This window comes from Ailuropoda melanoleuca, chromosome 13, assembly GCF_002007445.2.
Source record: "Ailuropoda melanoleuca isolate Jingjing chromosome 13, ASM200744v2, whole genome shotgun sequence".
NCBI classification, from domain to species: domain Eukaryota; kingdom Metazoa; phylum Chordata; class Mammalia; order Carnivora; family Ursidae; genus Ailuropoda; species Ailuropoda melanoleuca.
In genome coordinates this window covers 27,437,973-27,453,255 of record NC_048230.1, presented here as the reverse complement: position 1 = coordinate 27,453,255, position 15,283 = coordinate 27,437,973, and the positions used below count along the sequence as shown (strand labels likewise).

Below are 15,283 nucleotides of genomic sequence, written 5' to 3'. Positions count from 1 at the left end.
TTACAGTTTGCACTCTCCCGCCCCTAAGCTTGGGCTGCCCAGCCTCTACGAGCCGCAAGGCCAGTTTCAGGGAAAGCGGATGGTTGGCCCCTTAGAATCCACGTGCTAACCCCGCGGGCGCCGAATGGCTGGGCGGCTTAAGTCCCGAGAAGCTGGTGACGTCAAAGTCACGGTCGGCCCTTCTTAAAGGCGCAGATTCACAGCCCGTGTTGGTTTTCCCGTGTTTAAGCAAATAATTACGACCGCACAAACGTTTTAAAGGCGAGGCAGTTGGCGGGCTTTCAGGTGCGGGGCTTGCCCGAAAGACAAATGTGTCTCCCTGAGAAGCGGCAAATGTGTCTCCCTGAGAAGCGGGATCAGAGACGTCAGCGCAGACTTAAGCCCACCTGTCCCCCAGGGAGGCAGCCTGCTGAAGGTTCGAATTCCAGGCACTTAAACTTCGAGTCTCAGTTTCATCTTCTGTAAAAAGGGGCCTAGTAATAATATACTTCTCAAAGTTTGGGGGCTTAGAAGAAGTAACGATGTGAGAGTAACCAACGCAAAAATGTCAGTCCCCTTCTTCCCTACTCAATCCTCTCACTGTGCGAAGGAGGAACCCGAGGCCCAGAGGGGTGGTGCAACTTGCCCAAAGTCACAAGGTGGTGGGACCAAGCCTCGATTGAGTCCGGCTGACCCCGGATTTCCTGGCGCCCGAGCCAACCTTTTCGCTGTCCAGCCTGCCTGGCCCGAGTCGCAGCTCGTCTAATCCCGTCGCCGACAGGCGCAGGGTACCCAGTGGTTTGCCAAGTGGTTTTGGAGCTGCGCCTCAGTCGATTATCTGTAAAATGGGGATAATGCTAATTCCTGTTTGGGTCGCCGTTAAGTTGTAAAACCTTAGCAGGGAGCCCGGCGGGTAAATGTTTGTCATCACTGTCTGATATCCCCGTGGCCTTGGAAGAACTTATTCAAATCCCTGCCTCCCCGCAGATGAGGACATTGAGGAAGACGGGGAGAGCGCGTTCACCCGCGCTGGCCTGGCACGTAGGGGGACCGCCGGAACTCTTGGGGCAACGATCGTCTAGGGTACTGGTGGGATAGTTTGTGGGAATACGCTGTTAAGTGCGGTGCTGCCGCCGGTCACGCCCGACGTGGAAACCCACGACCTTGGGGCGCTGGCCCGGCCGGGCAGCCGCGGCGCAGCGGCGGCGCCGGGTGGGGGGCGCGGCGAGTCTCCAAGCGGAGGTTAGTGGGCGGGGCCGTCGGCACTCCGGGCGCGTAGCTGGTCGGCCGGCGGAGGGCGGAGCGTCGCGGCGCGGTCCGGGGGCGGGGCGGCCTCAAGTGCTTTCAGAGACTGCCTTGGTGCGGGGCGAGCGCGCGGACCTAACACCGGCCGCGGAGCCGCCATGGGCCCGTTGGGCCCCGGGCGTCGCGCAGCGCGAGCACCGGCCTGGAGTCAGGTGGGCGGAGCTGGACCTGGGTTGAGGGCCGGGCTGAGGGCGACGGCGAAGGTGGGCCTCCGGAGGTCCCGGGGAACCTGAGCCCGGTCTGGGCTGGGGCCCCGGAGTCGCGAGCCGTCAGGCCGACCCAGTGGGTCCCATCGGGCGTCCCCGGCGCGCGGGGCCGGAGTTTCTCCGAGGGGCCGTAGAGATCCTGTCTTCCCAGACCTACTTCCCGCCCTCTCGGCCGAACCCGCGGCCTCTATCTTGGGGAGAGAGAGCAGAGAGATTGCCCTTCCCAGCCAGGTCTGGGGGACTGGCCCTTCCGGCCTCGGCAGGAGGGTGCGAGAGGGAGAGCCGGGAACCCAGCTTCCAGTTCCGAGAGCGGACGGCCCTTTCGCGGCCGTCAGATTTGTTTACACGTTTCCCCCGTTGCTCGGCCCCACCTTCCACGCCCGGTGACTCGGGGCACACAGGTGCCCGCCTCAGGAATGGGGGGCATAGACGGATGGCCCAGGCGTCTTGATCTTTGGGTCCCCGGGGCCAAACAGGGCGCCTGCCCCGATGAGGGGGCACAGTAATTCCGTGGTGTTCGGATGAGGGAATGGCAGTGGGCCGTTGTTGCCTCTTAATAACTATCCAAGCTTTTTTCCTAACTACTCTCAGAGTGACCTTGCTCAGGTCGCCTCAGTTCTCTGAATCTCTGTTTCTCCACTGGCAAAGTAGAGCTGACGAAAAATGCTTTAAAAGGTAATTGTGAGGGCGCCTGGGTGGCTCAGTCGGTTAAGCGTCTGCCTTCGGCTGAGGTCATGATTCCAGGGTCCTGGGATCGAGCCCGAATTGGGCTTCTGCTCAGCGGGGATCCTGATCCTGCTTCCCCCTTTCCTCCCCAGTCGTGCTATCTCTATCAAATAAATAAAATCTTTAAAAATAAAAGATAATTTGAGGATTGTTTGAGTTCATATTCAGTGAGTGAATTTAGGTAAAGGGCTGGGTCAAATCCCAAAGTGCCCCTGCCTCGTGTCTCCCCCTCCTATTGATTCCCCCTCCCACTGATTCTTGTTTTGTGAGTCCGGGTTCCAGTTGATTGTTTGTTTTTCAGAATTGAAGCTACAAGATGGCTGACCAGGACCCTGGGGGCATTAGCCCCCTCCAGCAAATGGTGGCCTCAGGCACTGGGGCTGTGGTCACCTCCCTCTTCAGTAAGCTCTGGGGAGGCAGGGAGGGGGCAGCTGAGGACTGGGGCAGACCAGAGGTTGGAGGTGTCTTGGTCCTGGGGGAGGGGGCAGGGATGGGGTCCTGAAAGGAGCCTTCAGACCTGCCCTCCTCCTCCAGTGACACCCCTGGACGTGGTGAAAGTGCGCCTGCAGTCTCAGCGCCCCTCCATGGCCAGTGGTGAGTGCGCGACCCTGGAGCCCATGTGGGTGGTTGGGAAAACAAGGATCTTCCTGAGATGAGGTCCCCAGGACAGGTGGGGGGTGCTCTCCTGACTTAAGGGACTGCCTTGTATTTTAGAGCTGATGCCTCCCTCCAGACTTTGGAGCCTCCCCTACGCCAAATGTGAGTTCCCCAAGCCTCAGGGAGCTTGTGAAGGTCCAGGGGAGGGAGCGGCCCAGTCTCCCCAGGGGACCTGAGGGCCCCACAGCCCTACCCCACACTTCCAGGTTCTATCAGTGAGCCCTGTGTCCTGAACAGGAATGTCCACCCAGGGACCCCGGCCTCTGCCGGCCCCCTAGGGATGGGGCTGACCCCCCGTCCCTGCAGGGTTCCAGGGCACTGTCCTGCTAATGCCCCCTCCCCTTCCCCAGTGCCCTCCTCTCTCGGGTCTACAGGGAAATGCCTCCTGTACTGCAATGGCGTCCTGGAGCCCCTCTACTTGTGCCCGAACGGCGCCCGCTGTGCCACCTGGTTCCAGGACCCCACCCGCTTCACTGGCACCGTGGTGAGGAGCGTCTGTGCCCCTGCCTGGGGCTCGAGGCGCCCCGGGGGGAGTCACGTTGATGGGGCAGCAGACCCAGGGGGAGCGGGCGGTGCGGAGCAAGCAGCAGTGGCCGGGTCAGTTTCGGACGGGCTCCCCTGGGGCTGTGGTGCCTCTCTGAGATTTTGAAGGGTGGGCGGGAGTCAGCTCCGGAGCTAAGCGAGCGATTGCACGTGTGCCGGCCTTAGGGGCTCCTGGCTCTCAGCAGGACCCAGGGCTGTGGGCAGAGATGAGGGCATTAGGCTAGGGCCAGCTCTGGGGGAGCCCCTCTCAGAGCATATTCACAGTCTTTCTCCCTCCTCCTGGACTGCCGTCCACTCGGCCAGGACGCCTTTGTGAAGATCGCGAGACACGAGGGCACCAGAACCCTGTGGAGCGGCCTCCCAGCCACCTTGTGAGTCTCCCAGTCCGGCACATTGCTTTTCCCTGCGCTACTCCTCTGATCCTTTGCTCTCCTGTCAGCTGGCTGGGGCGGGGGGCGCCTGGGAGGTTGGAAGCCTTTGGGAATCCCGGCTAATGACTGTTCACATCCCCAGGGTTATGACTGTGCCGGCCACTGCCATCTACTTCACCGCCTATGACCAACTCAAGACCTTCCTTTGTGGTCGAGCCCTGACTTCTGACCTCTACGCACCCATGGCGGCTGGCGCACTGGCCCGCTGTGAGCACAGCCCTGGGCCCTTGATCTCTCTCTGCGCCCCGGCTCTGCTGGAGCCCGGTCCTGGCTTCCAGCTCCAGTGTCTGGCAGCTTACCGGTAGAGGGATCTCTGGGACCCCCAGATCCCAGAAAGGCAGCTGTTGGGCCCTGTGAGCTGACCCCTCTCCACTCTTCCCCCTAGTGGGCACCGTGACTGTGATCAGCCCCTTGGAGCTGGTGCGGACAAAGCTGCAGGCTCAGCACGTGTCCTACCGGGAGCTGGGTTCCTGTGTCCGAGCTGCCATGGCTCAGGGCGGCTGGCGCTCGCTGTGGCTGGGCTGGGGCCCCACTGCCCTTCGGGACGTGCCCTTTTCAGGTAGGAATGAGGGGTGCAGGGGGTGGGTAAGGGAGCCTCTGGATGACATACAAGAGGTTTACAGTTAAGTCCCAGTTTTGCTCTTACTGACTTTGAAGTCACTTTTCTGGGCCTTGAATATCTCATCTGTGAAATGGGCCCAGCAGACAGTGTAGTCACCCAGGTTTCCAAGAGAAAATTCCTGCAGAGGGCCTGTTACAGAAACTGACACGCCACAGGCAGTCCTCATTCTCAGGAGGGAGGGGTCATCACATTGTGTGGCAGTGGAAAATGGGAGGTTTGAGGCCACCCCACTGTTCTCCCCAACTCTGATGGGTATACCCGTATGTCCCCCAGCCCTGTACTGGTTCAACTACGAGCTGGTGAAGAGCTGGTTGAGTGGGCTCAGGCCTACAGACCAGACATCCGTGGGCATCAGCTTCGTGGCTGGCGGCATCTCAGGGACGGTGAGTTGATCGAGCCGGGAGCGAGGCCAGTGGCTGTGGCCTCGGGAGGCCTGAGGGTTGTTGGAGGCGCTCAAGGGAAACGTGCTCGGGTGCTCTTCGCCCTGCCTTGGGAAGCCCTAGCTAAGGCTGCCAGAGCCTGGCTGGCTGCCCGGGATGGGGGTCCTGGGACTGGAGACACGCTCTCTCCGTGCCCCACCAGGTGGCGGCCATCCTGACTCTACCCTTCGACGTGGTGAAGACTCAGCGCCAGGTTGCGCTGGGAGCAGTGGAGGCTGTGAGAGGTGAAGGTTGTGGCTGGTGTGGGGCTGGCAGGTGGGGGCCCAGGTGGGGGCCCAGGTGGGGTCTTACCTGCCGTGCCTCACCTCTACAGTGACGCCCCCGCGCGCCGACTCCACCTGGCTGCTGCTGCGGAGAATCCAGGCCGAGTCGGGCACCAGGGGGCTCTTCGCAGGTGAGCGTCTGTGCAGGTGTCCAAGCTCGGGGAGGATTGGGGTCCCCTGGGACCCTGACCTCTGACCCTAACGCCCCCTCCCATTGCAGGCTTTCTCCCTAGGATCATCAAGGCCGCCCCCTCCTGTGCCATCATGATCAGCACTTACGAGTTCGGCAAAAGCTTCTTCCAGAGGCTCAACAGAGAGCAGCCTCTGGGCTCCTAAAAGGAGCCAGGGGACAAGGACCCCATCTCTTTCCTGGATGGGGGGTGGTGCAGAAGGAGACTGAGCCAAGTGCCTTGTCCTCAGCACTGAGGGGAGGGGCCTCATTTCCCTTCCCCCTCAACTATGATCCCCAGGGGTACGGGGCTGCCCCTCGAGGCCTGCCCAGGCCCCCCCAAAACAGCTTTCTTCCTGCTGTTTCTCATTCCCAGGCCCCAAGGATAATCACTTTTCCACCCCCACCCCCAAGTCTAAGACCAAATCTGCTCACTGTCCCTCCCTTCCCACCATTTCCCTGTGTGTTTGCTGTAGCTGGGTCTGCTCCCGGGAGCCACAAAACCCTGGGCCTGGTGTAGTCTGCACCCATCCCTGTTAATCCCTTGAATCTAAAGATCGTGAACCTCTCTCCAGTGCCTGTGACTGCGGGGTGTTGGGGGGGGGCTTGGTGAGTGACTTGCACAGAGGAAGCCTGGAAAGGACCTTGACATTGGCTTTGACTACCCAGGTGGTACCCATACAGAGGACCCCGCCCCAACTTAGAGTCAAGTCAGTGAGTACCGAGAGTTGAGGGGGTGACAGGTAGCATTAGGGCCATGGTGGAGGGTGGTGAGACCTCTCCGGACGAACATACTCCAGTGACAGTGGAGGAAGGAGGTGCCTTGTTGGGTCTGCAACTTTGGGCCAAAGCTGAATTGCTCGGGATGATGGGAGAACAGGACCCTGCCAGGGCTTGTCTCCTCCGTCCTGCCCCCAGGGTGTGTTCCTTGCGGGGCGGCTAAGCAAGTTACGAAGAGTATCAGGTTGAGTGGGGCTTTTACATGCCGTGGTCCTGCCCCGGACAGACCCAACATTTAGGACGCTTCATACAAAAGCACCCCGCTTCCTGAATTATTCTGACCGGGCTGCTCCTTTGGGAGCACACCCGTTGTATCTGGTCCAGCATCAGCTTGGTTACGGGCCCAGCACTGCCTCTGTCGAATTGTGCCACTTTAGGACAGTGCCCAGTCCCAGACCCCCACAGACAAAGTTGCCCTCAGTCTTCTGGTTTTTATTTGCCTGATCCCCTCAGAGCCCCTGCCCTGGGGGCTGAGGAAGGAGTGACTCCGGGGGATACACAAGGACAGACTGGAGAGGCATGGGGCGTGGGGGTGCTGAGGCTGGGCCACCAGCTCCTGAGGAGGGTGGTGGGGATGAGCGAAAAAGAGTCCGGTAGGAAGCCAGCCGGGTGCCAAGGACACCAGAAGAACGGAACAATCTTCCCCAAGGGCGCCCTGTGGCCATGGTGCCCCTGCGTCCTGGCCCAAACGGCTTCCCTTTGCAGCTCCTACTTCCTTGGGCAGAAAGTTAAAATGGGCAAGAAGCAAAGGGTGCCTTTCACAAGAGACCCGTGGCTGGGTGGGCAGCGTTCTCTGGAAAAGTGGCCTGGACTGGGGGACTCAGGAAAGGCGGCAGGTGCCTTTGCCCCTGGCGGGTGGGGCCGGCGCTGCTCGCGCCACTCCTCAGCTGGGGCTCAGTGCCGGGCTGCCCTCGGGACTGTCGCTCACCAGGCACTCGTTGGATTTGAAGCTCGCCAGGGACTTGCAGCTGGGGATGGAGGCCAGGGAGCCGCAGAGGCCCAGCATGGAGGGCGTGGGGTCCTTCCCTGGGGAGAGAGGGCAGGTGAGGCCAAGCCAACCGGTCTGCCTGTGTGTGAGTTGGGGAAGAGGGGGTACAGGTGAAGGCAGTGGAGGGGTAGCCCTCAGGTCACCCCCCCTCCCCAGGAAATTTTCCCCATTTCTGGAGCATTTGCCATTTTCAAGTAAACCTGGAGAAGCATCCGGCCATGCCATGCACAGTGCCGGGACACTGTGTTGTAATCGTCAGTTTATGTCTCTGTCTCCCCCTGAGGTTCATCCTCTGTCTGTTTATTAAACACACGGTGAGCACTTGTTCCGTTCCAAGCACTGGGGATACAGAGAACGGACGAGACACGGTCCCTGCCCTCACGGAGCTCACAGTCTGGGGGGGGAGACAGACACACAGACAACCACAAACACAGTGTGGCGGGGTTCCACGTCCATAGCCTGCCTTGTCTCAAGATCTAAAGTCATCCAGTACAGTGTGGTGTTTGGAAAGAAAAGGCAGAAGTCCAGGCCCCGGGGAAAACTAGGGTAGGGAACCAAGGTTGAAGCCAGGGGAGGGCAACACAAAATGCATGCGTTGAAGTCCTGGACATTCGCTGGAAGGGAGCCACTAATTTGGCTTTGAGCTTCCTGGCAGCCAAAGAAAGGGGGGAAACAACGGTCAGGCAAGCGGTTCACAGAGCGCATGAGATAAGAGCAAATTAGTTAGGCGAAGAATTCCCCGAGAACCTGTGAGCCCCTTGAGGATGTCATCATGGCAAAAAGCCATTGAGCCCCCACCGTATGCTACACTGGTGATCAATCAGCACCCCCTCGTTACCGATGAGAAGGGCTCAGCAAGGTGAAGTGATGGGCCAAGCTCTCACGACTGGAGGAGGCGCTGCTGGGGTTTGCAGCAGGGTCTGCCCAACACCCCAAACCAAGCTCTTAAATGCTGTACTAAGCTCTCTGGGTTGAATGAAGGAGGTACTTGGCCAGGGTCTGACTACAGGCCGTAAGGCCTGGCCTCAGCCCTTCTTGGAAGAATGCTGGGTGCTGGATTGGGGGGGCTCACCGATGGGGCCCCAGGGCTCTTCATCCCGCTTGCCCTCTCCCAGGCGCTGGGAGTCTGAGCTCAGGCTGGCTTCAGCTGACAGCGGCTCCGTGCTCATGAAACTGTGTCTGTGGCAGAGCAGAGGCCTGATGTGCAAGCAGAGGCCTACAGCCCTGTCCCCCCAGCCCCTCTTCCCCAGTAAGGGCCAGCACTCAGACCCAAGCTGAGCTTGGCCAAGGCTTACCTCCGGTACAGCTTGGGGTTGTTGGCACCCTCTGCCCCATTGAGCGTTCTCAGTGATGGCCATTGGTTGACCAGGGGCGCGGTGAGCTCTTTGGAACCCTGGGCCAGGGGAACGTGGTCACCGGGGATCAGACCTGTCCTGGGATGGGGAGGAGGGGTCAGGCCTGACTAGGAGAGGGAGCAGAAGTGGGGAGAGGGGGCTCAGCAAGGGGTGGGGGGGGTTCCGAATAAAATCTGGGCAGTATAAATGGGGACAGAATGTCGAGGACCAGTAGGGCAGTTCCGTACTGAGGGTCAGAGAGGAGATGGGGACTTAGTGTGCTCGTGCTTATGATGGGGGTTGGAGGGAATAATGGGGTGTCATGGGACTCAAGTCAGGGTGTTGGAGTGGGTAGATAATGGAGTGGGAATCCTGAAGGCCAATGGAGTACCTTGGGGGATCATGCTGGGAGGTCACAGGGTGATGAAAAGGTTTAGGCGGAAGCTATCAGATGGCTGAGTAACAGTGAAGACAGGGGTCACAGATTAGAGGGGTGTTGACCAGAGGGAATAATGCAATCACGTTGAAGGTTACTGAGTAACATTCGAGGTCCTTCTGAGTAATGTTGGGGTCGCAGCAGTAACGTTCTGCAGCCATGCTAGCTGATGGATGAAGTGGGGAGCCGGTTGGGGGGGGTCCCTGGATCTTATGTTGAGGGTGATTTAGTTCACTGGGGAGGGGGCCTTGGGGTGGAAGTGAGGGGATCAGTGGTTTGATGTTGGCGGTTGGTTGCGCTGGATGCTGTTATCGAGAAAGGTGATGTAGAGTCAGTGGGGGCGATGTGGTCGGGGTGGCCGGGACGGGGGCAGGGCGGCGGCGGCGCTCACAGCTGCTCCTGCAGCTCCAGGATCACTCCTTCCAGCTCCCGCTTCTCGCGCTGGTTCTGCGCCGCCGCCTCTTCCAGCTGCAGCTGCAGCCGCCGGTTCTCCGCCTCCAGGTCCTTCAGCTGCGACTCGCGCAGGCGCACCAGCTCCTCCAGGTAGCCCTGCGGGGCGCCGGCTGAGCCCGGGCGGCCGGACGCGGGGGCTCCCGGCGGCCGCCCGCCCTCTCCCCCAGTCCCCCGCTCCCCCGCGGCGCATCACGCACCTTCTGCGCGTAGACGATGCGGAACTTCTGTTCCATCTTGTGCCATTTGCTGTACCAGCTGTCCTCGTCGGTGACGAGCGGCAGGTACGGGTGCTCGGGAGAGTTGTCCTCGCTCGTACTGCTCTCGGCGCTGTGCCGCTCCTCCTCGTCCGTCAGGTAGTCGTAGCTTGGGGGAAGGAGCAGTGGGCACGGCCCGCCCTGCCCGCCCGCGCCCCGCCATCCCCGCTCCCACCGCAACAATCGCGCTGCTCACCTCTGGGTGAACTTTAGGTAGGGTGTGTAATCGATGACCACGGGGGTCTTGCCGTCCAGCACTTCGCCCTTCAGGCAGAAGCTGGGGGCGGGAGAACCACAGGGTGGGGGGCGTGGATGAGGGATGGGAGTGTGGACGTTCGGGGATAAACTCCCTCCGCCGCCGCCACCCAGCCCCCACCTGAAGTCTATGGCGCTCAGTCCGATCAGCATCCCGGTGAGGACGGTGGCTTCCTCCCGCAGCATGATGGCTCCCGAGTCATAGAAACGTCTGCGGGGGTTGGGGGGATCGAGGGACTGATGGTGCGGCATCCTCATCCTCCCAGGGAGGCCCCACCCCTCAGAACTTCTCTTGCTGGCTTACTACAAACCTTTCCTAGAGGAAGGAGGTATCCCTCTCCTGCTCACCCCTCAGGTGTGGATCTCGCCTCTCCCTCAGAGTGGCGCCCACTGTGGCTCCCATGTATTAGAACGTGTGTTTCCCGAGAACACTCTTCTCCATCTTCTGAACTACCCCTTTCCCACCAAGTATGGGATCATCCAGATCCGTAAAGTCAGGAAGCAAGTTCTAATCATTAGTGCTTGGCATACAGTAGGTGCTCAAAAATATGTTGATGCACACTCTGAAACGCGAGGACAGACTAGAGATAGAATGGAGTAAAACCATAGGGTTTTATGTGACCACTGGATGGGGGGGCGGGAAACATGCCCCCCCCGACGGTACTCCGTTTCAAACGCACATCCTGCCTGTGACCCCTGCCCCTGAGACCCCATCTCTCCGCAGAGCCACAGTACAGGGACTGAAGCTCTGCACATTGGGACTCTGTAGTCTGTGGGTGGCAAGTACGGACTGCTGCCACTGTCTGGGGAGTAGGTGGGGCTCTGTGTTATGGGTCACGGAACAAGGCCAATAGATTAAATGAAACATAGTTGAGGCTCGTTCAGAGGCGTGTCTAAGGTTAGCGATGTGCATGAGATCAATACCATGGGATGACGGAGAGGAATGGATTTGACTTGGAAGAAATGGTGGTGCTAAAGGTGAGTTCTGGGACCACAAGCTCGGTGGCCAGAGGATAGTCTGGGAGAGGGAAGCTAGCAGTGCATGCTGGGAGTTGTGGTCCAGTTGAAGGTTGCTCCAGGAACTTAAGGATCAAGTGTGTTTAGGCAATGAATGCGCACACTGGGACCTGTGGTCTGAGCTGCTGGAAAGGGGCTGACCTGGTGGTCCGGGTGTCCCTCAGAGCCGTGGTGATGTATTCCGACATTCGCTTCTCCATCAGTGCCACCCGGATCCATGCCCGGCCCTGAAAAGCACACTCAACTTTACTTGTTGCCCTGAAGGAACCCAGGAGTGCACCATTGGGTCTAGATCTGCTGTGGCTCTTCTATCCAGTGCCCGTAGACAGAGTTGAGGAACAAGGAACACGCAGTCTCCTCCCCCCGCCCACCCGTGTCCCCCTGCAATCAACAGCTGCCCTGGCCCTGCCCATCACAGGCCCCTCACCTTGGCTCGGGCTGTGCTGATGTTCTCCATGTTCTCAATGCTGCTCACACAATTGTTGGGCACTTTGCTGCAGGCCAGCCGGATATAGTCCCAGAAGCCCCGCTGCCCATCTGAGCTGAACCAGCTCACTGGACCTGCTGGGGCACAGGCTGAGCCAGGGCAGGGAGGGGGCTCAGCAAAACCAGGGAGTTTGTAGAGGGTCCACGTAACGGGGTACACACATGCATAAGTATAAGCAGCCCCACCCGCACATGGTTCCGACCCCAGCATGTGCACACACATACATGTACACAAAGGGCACGCTAGCATGTACTTGCACGCCCACTACGGCACTTGCGGGCACCCACTGTATGTGGCCAGAAGACCCCCCCTTCCCTCCTCCCGGCTGTGTGCATGGCCCAGCCAGAACTAGGGTCAATGACGGGGTTCAGAAACCCACGAGGTAGAGTGGGAGGCTGGAAGCTAAAGGCTGGGAGTTGGGAGGGCTGGACGATGGGGGACAGGGAGCAGGGCCCACCTTTGAAACGGTGGCTGAGGATCTGCTCTAAAATGGCTGCAAAATTCACAAACTCCTCGGATGAGTCATCGATGGGCTCCGCCGTGTATTTCTCCAGCAGCGTTTTCACCGAGAACCTGATGGGAGGAAGGGAAAGGGGGAAATGGTGGTAGAGGAGGGGTGTTAGGGAAAGAGAGGGAGTGAAGGGCAGAGGAGAGGTCAGGAAGAGCATGGGAGTGGTGGGGAGGCCCAGGAAAAGAAGGCGAGAGATGGGGGAGATATACAGTGACCGCAGAGGTGCTGTGACATGGGAGTGATAGAGTGGCAGGTGGGAGACTGATTGACAAGCAGGTGGCAGCCAGAGAAAGGAAGCTTCAGGAATAAGGTATGAGAGGGGACAGAACCGTAGGGAGGTAGATGATGCACGTGGGGTCAGGGGGCTGTCCCAGAGCCCCTTCCTTCTTGCCCTCACTTTGCAGTTGCATTTTTGTTGGGTGTGGGTTGGGGGTCAGCTACGAGTTAGAAAGTGGGTTTGTACTCCTGCCGGGAGCTGTCTTTTGCTATTGCTGAAACAAACTTCAGTCCCTTCTTGGGGGGGGGTCACTTGTGCCAGGGCATGTGAGTTGAAACTGAGCACACGGAGCGTGGGCATGAAGGGGTGGCCAGGTGGGCTTGTAGCACACGGATGCCCTCCTTCCCCCGTCTCCTTCCTAGCTTGGTCGCCCACACACCAGCTGCCCAGAACCAGGCAGTGCAGAGCTGGGCTGGGGCGGTGTGTGTGTGTGTGTGTGTGTGTGTGTGTGTGTGTGTGTGTGTGTATGCAGGATGTGGGTCTGACACACACACTGGGCGGAAGGGGGCACTGGCAGCAAATCTCTGGAAGGGGCCTTAGGGGCCCAGACACCTGGCTTTTCAGAGAGGAGGGGAACCAAGGGAAGCCAATGGGGCTGAGAAGTGGGGGCCCAGCAGCCCTCATCCCCCTCTACCATCCTGCTTGGAGCCTCAGCTACCTATGCAGTCCCTCCCCCTGCAATCTCCACCTGCCATCCCTGCAGTGCGGTGGGGCAGGAATGAGGACGCAGCTTCCGACCTCCCGTTATTGCCCTACTGTGGGTGGCAGAGCAGGAGTGGGGTATCCAGGGGTATGGGGGCTTCTTGGAACTGCCCTTTCCCTGCTAAGCATATCCAGCCGTGTAGTGTGCCGAGCAGTGCATGCGCCCTCGTCCATCCTACAGCAGCTCTGGAGGTCCGTCCTCTTAGCATCATCCCCATTTTACAGATAAGGTGACCGAAGGTTCAAGAGGTTGACCGATCTGTTCAGAGTCACAGGGTGGTGAGGAGTCAAGTCTGTCTGATTCCAAAGGCCTTGCTTGCTCTTCCTGCTCCATCCTGCAGCCTCCCGCTGGCTGTCACAATTACCAAGGCCTAGGAGAAGCCCCTGCCTCCTCTGCCTTCCACTCTGCTGGCTCCAGGCCTAAGCACAGGCCTCTGTGGCCCGCAGGCCAATGGCGGACCTGAGCCAACGGACCTCCCTCCCTTCTCGTTGGGCTTAGAGCTGCTCTGACCTGAAATCAGAGCCACAAGTGCTGGGCTTGTGGTAGGGGGAGGCGGCCTGGTGGACTCAGATCCTGTTTCCTTGTGATACCCTTGCGGCCTTGGACAAGTCATTTAATCTCTCTGAGGCCCAAACAGGACTGATAGTACCTGACCCAGACGCCAGGAAGGACTAGGGGAAGGGGCCTGTGTATAGCCCATTGGGCAGGGGTGGCCAGGAGCAGGGCCATTCATGGGAGGGTTGGCCCTGCCAGAAGGAGCCTGTGTTTGGGGCATTAGCTGGGCCTCATTAGGCAGCACCCCCCGCCCAACCATGATATGTTCTGTCATCTGGGTCAGCCCTCAGTGGGGGCCTGGGGCTGGTGTCAGCATGGCGGCCATCTGCCATCGCACTCAGGGCTGCTGCCGAACCGGCCATCGCCCCCGGGAGCCCCACGGAGTGCTCCCTGTTAGGAGGTGCAGTGGCTGCTGCAGGTTACCATGGAGACAGGGAGGCCAGGGCCCAGGGGAGCCCTTGGCCTGCTAAAGGGAACTGTTCTGGGAGCTGGAGGCGAACCACATGACAGTGATGAGGTGGCAGAGGCCCGAGGGGTTTCTGAGCCTTTGTCATGCCCCCAATGCATCCCCTCCCAAACTCTGGGCCTCACACCCCAGCTGTCAGCCCACTCCCAATCCACCAGAACCTCTGCTTCTCCAGCCGAGGCCAAAGGAAGCTCCCCCTTCCCCACACACTGGGGAAGGCAGGCAAGACAAAGAAGTATCCTCTTCTCAGGGACGGGAGGGGAATCATCAGGACAGGGCTGTTTTCGTGTGCCAGGCACTGGGCTAGGCTCCTACGGGAATTAAGCCATTACTATTCCTTGGCATGGCTGTTACATCTACAGTGGGGATGATGAGGCAGCCAAGGCCCAGACTGGTTAGGAGACTTCCTCACGGGTGCACAGCTAATAACTGATGAAGTAAGAGCCTGACCCTAGGACCCTCTGGCCCCAAAGGCAGAAACCTTTGTTTTATACCACACTGGCAGGGTTTGAGGGGTGAGGGTGGAGGCATTGGCCTGTACTTTGGGCTGGGTGGGCCATTGCTGCACTCATTCCTTCTGTAACATTCCAGGCATTTTTATAGAGGTCTGATGTGTATAGCACTGCGCTAGGGACTTGGACGTAATGGTGTGAGACGATGAAGTATGGTTGGGTGTGTGCTCAGAATCTGGACGGAGCTATGGGAGGCAGGAGCCAGGGCATCAGGTGAGCACTGATTCCTGGGAGAAGGAGCAGGGCCAAGGCCTGTGTGTAGGCAGGTGGGGGTGGCAAAGCCGGACAGCTGAGCCCTGCACTTGGAGCACCATGCCCTCAGAGATGGCATGGGTGGGGGGGTGGAGAGGTTGCAGATGGAGAAGGCAGCTGGCAGGGGGGTCCTAGAGGGAGAGAGGAGGGTAGGTGAAGCTGAGGGACAGTGGCTGAGCTGGCTGCTACTGGCTCAGGGTAGGGCAGTGAGGGTGAGTCACTGCAGGGCTGAGGTGGGAAGGGTCACTTCCTGGCCCCCAAAAAGGAGATCAATCTTCCCAACACTGCGACAGCCCCACCCTCAGGGACCAATGGCCCTGCCCTCCCCATCTCCTCCCTTGAACCCAGGAGACCCAGGCTTCTGCAGTCAGACCCTCAGTCCTTCCCATGGCAGGCACAGTGCCCCTGACCCTTCACTGGGTGGATTTAGGGGCTCTGCCCACACCCCCAGTTGACCCTGCCACAGGCTGCAGCTGTCCAGAGATGGAGGAGGGCACCGATGACTGCTCCCGGATTTGAGCAAGGGAAAATCTCTCAGGAACCCCCACCCCGGGGAGGCCAGGCTGACAGAGGTAGGAGTAAGGGTATGCTTGGATGGCGTTCACAACGCGCTACTGTCAGTGCTTCCCTGCCCCCCGCCCCCGCCCCCAGCCAGGGAGCCA

The 15,283-nt window shown here is 59.8% G+C and overlaps 2 protein-coding genes across 12 annotated transcripts; one reads left to right on the top strand and one right to left on the bottom strand.

Moving 5' to 3' along the window:
* Window positions 1-391: 391 nt before the first annotated feature.
* On the top strand, window positions 392-5,911 carry SLC25A39 (solute carrier family 25 member 39). 7 transcript variants are annotated; one of them, XM_034640811.1, is made up of 12 exons: window positions 392-415; window positions 2,518-2,617; window positions 2,751-2,810; window positions 2,931-2,975; window positions 3,224-3,357; window positions 3,720-3,787; window positions 3,930-4,054; window positions 4,233-4,406; window positions 4,743-4,852; window positions 5,052-5,139; window positions 5,223-5,303; window positions 5,393-5,911. In XM_034640811.1, the coding sequence occupies exons 2-12, from the start codon at window positions 2,533-2,535 to the stop codon at window positions 5,506-5,508; spliced, it is 1,086 nt and encodes a 361-aa protein (XP_034496702.1). In that variant the 5' UTR covers window positions 392-415; window positions 2,518-2,532; the 3' UTR covers window positions 5,509-5,911. The 7 variants fall into 7 exon arrangements, with proteins under 7 accessions (XP_034496702.1, XP_002919786.1, XP_034496703.1 ...); XM_002919740.4 differs by lacking the exon at window positions 392-415 and adding an exon at window positions 1,279-1,436 and having other exon boundaries at window positions 3,248-3,357; window positions 5,052-5,133; XM_034640812.1 differs by lacking the exon at window positions 392-415 and adding an exon at window positions 1,279-1,436 and having other exon boundaries at window positions 3,248-3,357.
* Window positions 5,912-6,558: 647 nt separating this feature from the next.
* On the bottom strand, window positions 6,559-12,029 carry RUNDC3A (RUN domain containing 3A). 5 transcript variants are annotated; one of them, XM_034640805.1, is made up of 10 exons: window positions 11,803-12,029; window positions 11,286-11,422; window positions 11,000-11,085; window positions 9,963-10,052; window positions 9,783-9,863; window positions 9,530-9,695; window positions 9,271-9,428; window positions 8,405-8,542; window positions 8,182-8,288; window positions 6,559-7,147 (listed from the first exon to the last, which is right to left on the bottom strand). In XM_034640805.1, exons 1-10 carry the CDS (start codon window positions 12,011-12,013, stop codon window positions 7,005-7,007), a joined length of 1,317 nt encoding a protein of 438 aa, XP_034496696.1. In that variant the 5' UTR covers window positions 12,014-12,029; the 3' UTR covers window positions 6,559-7,004. The 5 variants fall into 5 exon arrangements, with proteins under 5 accessions (XP_034496696.1, XP_034496695.1, XP_034496697.1 ...); XM_034640804.1 differs by having other exon boundaries at window positions 11,286-11,434; window positions 11,803-12,028; XM_034640806.1 differs by having other exon boundaries at window positions 11,286-11,419; window positions 11,803-12,028.
* Between the last annotated feature and the right edge of the window lie 3,254 nt (window positions 12,030-15,283).